We start from the raw sequence: 5,104 nt of genomic DNA, 5'->3' as shown, positions 1-5,104 counted from the left end.
TCTTCCTCACGGCTTCGCCACCTGCTCCGCTCCCCTCCCCCTTCTCCCCGGCGCTCTCCGCCTCAACCCGGAGTCAGCCTGCCCCACCCCACCTGTTACCCTTTACTGGCACGTCTCTCCCCCAATCCCTTTCCACGTTTTGTGTTAGTCCCGCCCACAGAGCTCCATAGCGTCGTTTCATTGGCCACCCTGGAGCCCGAGGGGAGAGGCCTTAGCCGCCCCGGCCGAGCGCTGCCTGTCAGGCCCAGAGGCGGGACCTGGCCAATGGCATCGGGGGGCCGGGCGGGGGCGGGGCCAGCGGCCGGGGTCCCGCGAGGGAGCGGGAGGGCGGGGATTGGTTGCGCCGCCCGGAGCTGTGTGACGCCAATGGGCGCGCGTGCACCTCGAAGGGAGGGGATGGGGGCGGGGAAGAGGCTATAAAATGAGAGGCGGGGCGCGCGCCGCGGCAGAAGGAGCCAAGCTCTGGCCCGGCGCGGAGTGGGTGCATGACGAGGACGCTGGGCCGGGCACCGGGCTGTGTGGACCAGTGAGCGCGCTCGCTTGACCCCGTCCTCGCCACGCCGAGTCCGAGGGCCGACCTCCCCCCCGAGGCCAGCACCGGGGCCGCCGCCCTCCGCGTCCTCCGCCCGCCACGTCGTCGTGCACTCAGCCAGCTCGCCGCTGCGGAGCCTCCGCGCCCCGGCCCTGCCGCCCCTCTCCCCGCCCGGCGCCCGGTCTGCGGAGGAAGCAGCTGTAAGTATGGAGGGGCGGCGGGCGGGGTCCGCAGGGAGAGGGGGTGCAGCGGCGGCCGGCTCCCGGCTCTCGGGGGCTCGGGGGCTCGGGGGCGGCGGCGTCGCGGCCCCGGCGCGGAGGGGAGCGGCCCCAGACATCCGGCTCCTGGCAGCTCCAAAGGGCCCGGCGCGCCCGGAGCCGGAGCCGGAGGCGGGGCCGGCCGGCCGGCGCGTCGGGCTCAGCCCGGGCCGGGTGACCGGGGAAGGGGGGAGGCCTGAGGCGAGCAGACGGGACTCGGGGGGTTGGGAGAGCCCCGAGGAAGCGGCGGGCTCGAGGGGAACGCCGGGGGCCTCCTCGGGGGCCTGTGGCCACGGCGGCCGGAGCCGGTGCTCCGGGGCGCTGGCCGCGTCCCAGGAGGCTGGGGCCGGGGGCGGAGAGCGGCGGGTCCGGTTACGCGGGGGGAGGGGAGCAGCTGACCCGGAGCGGCGGCGCCCGGCCCGGCGCCCCGACCTGCCCCGCTGCCCGGCCCGAGAGGCTGCCTTTCCCTTTCTGGTGGCCGAGCTCGCCCGCCCCTTCCTCCGAGGAGGCTTGTGCTGTCTTCCTCCTCCCCACGTCCTCCTCCTCCTCCTCCCTCCTCCCCCCTCCTCTCGCCGCTGCTGGGTTCCGAGGCTGTGAGCAGAAATCTAATGAGACCCGCTGGCTATTTATGTAATTCCTCACCTCCAGCCGCCTGCCTTCCGCCGAGCCTCCGTCCCCCGTCTGCACCTTCCGCCCATTAGGCGCAGTCAGCCGCCTCCCAGGCCTTTGGGGTGGAAAGTGTTTGTAGTTTGGGGGCAGCCGGAGAGCCTCTTCCCTTTGTCACCACCAATGTGGTCCCTGGAACAGATGGGTGGACACCGGCCTGGCTTTTAAATGTCCCTTTAAGTCAACCTCGGTGTACAAACAGAGCTCCTTTGCAAACATCGTCTGTTTGCCCTTGATCTTTCCTTATCCCCACCCAGTGCTGATCCAGCAAACGTTTAAAGGTCGACCTTCCCGTGCAGGACTCTCCTCCGCGGCTCTCTTATCGAGGGAGGGAGGGGGGGAGGTGGTTTTTGAAAATCAGAATAAAGCTCAGAAACGCTGCCCGTGAAACAGGTTAATAAAGAGTTGTGAAACGAATGGTTGCTTTTGTTATGTTTGCTGTCGAAGAGGTATTTTCAGATTTAGAAAGATAGATAAATATATATATGGCAAAGAAAAAAGCACAAAGAGGCTCAGTTGTGTGCCCTTTCGTATACACAATACCTCAACTGTATAGGATAATTCGGTTTGAAGTGTTCACTAAAATGGCAATTTAATATATAGTAATTTTAATTTTTAGCATAATGTACTTTGGAAATTAATCTTCCAAACTTCTCGAATTTCTAAATTTTTAACAATAAAAGAGATTTAAGCAGTACAGTACATACTCAAAATGAACAGAAACACAATCCACTTATAAATTGGTGAATAGGAATATTACCAACTTCTAAAATTGGCATATATATATGGAGGTAGATGGATGGGTATTCTGAGTATGGTTTTTAGCAAACATTCTTATGGGAATTGAAAGAAAAAAAGGAATACACTACATATCCTGGACATATTTTTATTCTATTCAGAAACAATTCTAGGGCTAAAATATTGTTTTAACTAAATCCCGTTATCCCACGATATTGTGAACTTTAATAAACAATTTCTGCTGTATATGCCTGTCTTTCGTGCCGGTTATATTTTCCAGACTTTCTATCCTGTTAGACTTTTTCAGACGTGAAATTATTCCGGGGTAAAAACAGGCTGTGGGACTCAACATTTAGCTCATTTGTACATGTTTGCTTTTGTTTTGTTTTCTTTAAGGAACAAGACCTCTCAAGGTGAAGAAGCATAACCTACTCTACCAGCACTTTGAATGAAAATTTGTTTCTCTGCCACCAACTGAACGCTTTTTTCCCTGGGTGTGTGGGAAGTTGAAACACAAATCTAACTTTGTGGCGTAGCAGCTATGCAGCTTGAAATCCAAGTAGCACTCAATTTTATTATTTCGTATTTGTACAATAAGCTTCCCAGGAGACGTGTCAACATTTTTGGTGAAGAGCTTGAAAGACTTCTGAAGAAGAAATATGAAGGGCACTGGTATCCTGAAAAGCCATACAAAGGATCAGGGTTTAGATGTATCCACATAGGGGAGAAGGTGGACCCCGTGATCGAACAAGCATCCAAAGAGAGCGGCTTGGACATTAACGATGTCCGTGGCAATTTGCCACAGGATCTCAGTGTGTGGATCGACCCGTTCGAGGTTTCCTACCAAATCGGTGAGAAGGGACCAGTGAAGGTGCTGTACGTGGATGACAATAGTGAGAACGGATGCGAGCTGGATAAAGAGATCAAAAACAGCTTTAACCCGGAGGCCCAGGTGTTTATGCCCATAAGCGACCCGGCCTCGTCCGTGTCCAGCTCTCCATCGCCTCCCTTTGGTCACTCTGCTGCTGTCAGCCCCACGTTCATGCCCCGGTCCACCCAGCCTTTAACCTTTACCACTGCCACTTTCGCTGCCACCAAGTTCGGCTCTACCAAAATGAAGAACAGTGGCCGAAGCAACAAGGTTGCACGTACTTCTCCCATCAACCTTGGCTTGAATGTGAATGAGCTCTTGAAGCAGAAAGCCATCTCGTCCTCAATGCACTCTCTCTATGGGCTGGGCCTGGGCAGCCAGCAGCCACCGCAGCCGCCGTCCCAGCCGCCGCCGCCACCGCAGCAGCAGCAGCAGCAGCAGAAAACCTCTGCGCTCTCTCCTAATGCCAAGGAGTTCATTTTTCCTAATATGCAGGGTCAAGGTAGTAGTACCAATGGAATGTTCCCAGGTGACAGCCCCCTGAACCTCAGTCCTCTTCAGTACAGTAATGCCTTTGATGTGTTTGCGGCCTACGGAGGCCTCAACGAGAAGTCTTTTGTAGATGGCTTGAATTTTAGCTTAAACAACATGCAGTATTCTAACCAGCAATTCCAGCCAGTTATGGCTAACTAAAAAAAGCAAGAAAAAAAAAGTCGTAAAAGTTAAAAGTACAAGTTAAAATGCTTGGGCCCGAGGAGGGTTGTTTTTTCACCTCCTTGAGATTTTTTTTTTAAGCATATAGTACAGATACGTTCAAGCTTGGTTACAAAAATAAAACATGCATCATTTTTCATTTGCCAACCAAGCACAAAGTTATTTTATACTGACTGTATATTTTAAAGTATACGCTCAGATATGGCCTCTTACAGTATTTAAGATATAGCAAGGACATGGCTGATTTTTTTCTTTTTATAAAAAATTGGCACTAATAAGTGGGTTTATTGGTCTTTTCTAATTGTATAATTTAATTTAGTACAAAGTTTGTAAAATATCAGAGGATATATATATATTGTTTCTACGACATGGTATTGCATTTATATCTTTTTACTACAGTGATCTGTGACAGCAGCAGCTTCATGTTGTATTTTTTTTACTGAAATTGTAAAATATCCATCTTAAAGACATCAACTATTCTAAAAATTGTGTACAGGATATTCCTTTAGTGGTGGAATTAAAATGTACGAATATTTGCTTTTTTCAAAAAATGTATTTTCTGTTAAAGGTTTAAAGATTTTTGCTATATATTATGGAAGAAAATGTAATCGTAAATATTAATTTTGTACCTATATTGTGCAATACTTGAAAAAATGGTATAAAAGTATTTTGAGTCAGTGTCTTACATGTTAAGAGGGACTGAAATAGTTTATATTAAGTTTGTATTAAAATTCTTTAAAATTAAAAATGCTTTTTGTGGTCTTTTAAACCTTTGCCAAAGATCTGTCTCTTGAGGTAAGGACATTATAAATGCTGATGATGCAGAAAGGTCTGGCTCATTGGACCACAAAGGAATCATGGGAAGCAGTTGCTCCGCTAGTGCAGCAGATAGTAGTTTGCTACATAGACCAATGCTTGGGACCAACTTATTTTCTGGCACCTCTCTCCAGGCCATGTCTGGATGGTATGCTAAAGCTAGTCATAGCAAGCTTTAAAAAGTGTCATGCTGACATGGAAGGTGATAAAATGAAATTCTCTCATAATCTGAGAGGGTTTATTTGAAATGTATATAAGAGAGAGACCTTTGGATTGGTTTTCTGTTTCTGTATAGGAGATGAACAGCTCATAAAACTTGCTTGGACAAAGCAGCTGACCTAACTTGACACAAGGTTTAGGTCTGTTTACTAATCCATCTACTTAAAGCTCAGTCATTGTATGACATCGGAGAGTTTACGATCTAACTATTCAAGATAGGACAGGTTGCTCAGTATTAGCATTTGTGTGCATTTTCCCAGCATATTGTCTTTATTTTTTTATGGTAAATTG

At 50.0% G+C, this 5,104-nt stretch overlaps 1 protein-coding gene across 2 annotated transcripts; it reads left to right on the top strand.

The window, feature by feature from the left end:
- The first annotated feature begins 438 nt into the window (after positions 1-438).
- Positions 439-4,526, top strand: TOB1 (transducer of ERBB2, 1). 2 transcript variants are annotated; one of them, XM_045586123.1, is made up of 3 exons: positions 439-732; positions 2,590-3,448; positions 3,482-4,526. In XM_045586123.1, the coding sequence occupies exons 2-3, from the start codon at positions 2,735-2,737 to the stop codon at positions 3,755-3,757; spliced, it is 990 nt and encodes a 329-aa protein (XP_045442079.1). In that variant the 5' UTR covers positions 439-732; positions 2,590-2,734; the 3' UTR covers positions 3,758-4,526. The 2 variants fall into 2 exon arrangements, with proteins under 2 accessions (XP_045442079.1, XP_036306691.1); XM_036450798.2 differs by having other exon boundaries at positions 440-732; positions 2,590-4,526.
- The last annotated feature ends 578 nt before the right edge of the window (positions 4,527-5,104 follow it).

This window comes from Pipistrellus kuhlii, unplaced genomic scaffold, assembly GCF_014108245.1.
Source record: "Pipistrellus kuhlii isolate mPipKuh1 unplaced genomic scaffold, mPipKuh1.p scaffold_m20_p_22, whole genome shotgun sequence".
In the NCBI taxonomy this organism is placed as follows: Eukaryota; Metazoa; Chordata; class Mammalia; order Chiroptera; family Vespertilionidae; genus Pipistrellus; species Pipistrellus kuhlii.
Note: the sequence above shows the minus strand (reverse complement) of the source record. Positions and strands in the feature narration are given on the sequence as shown.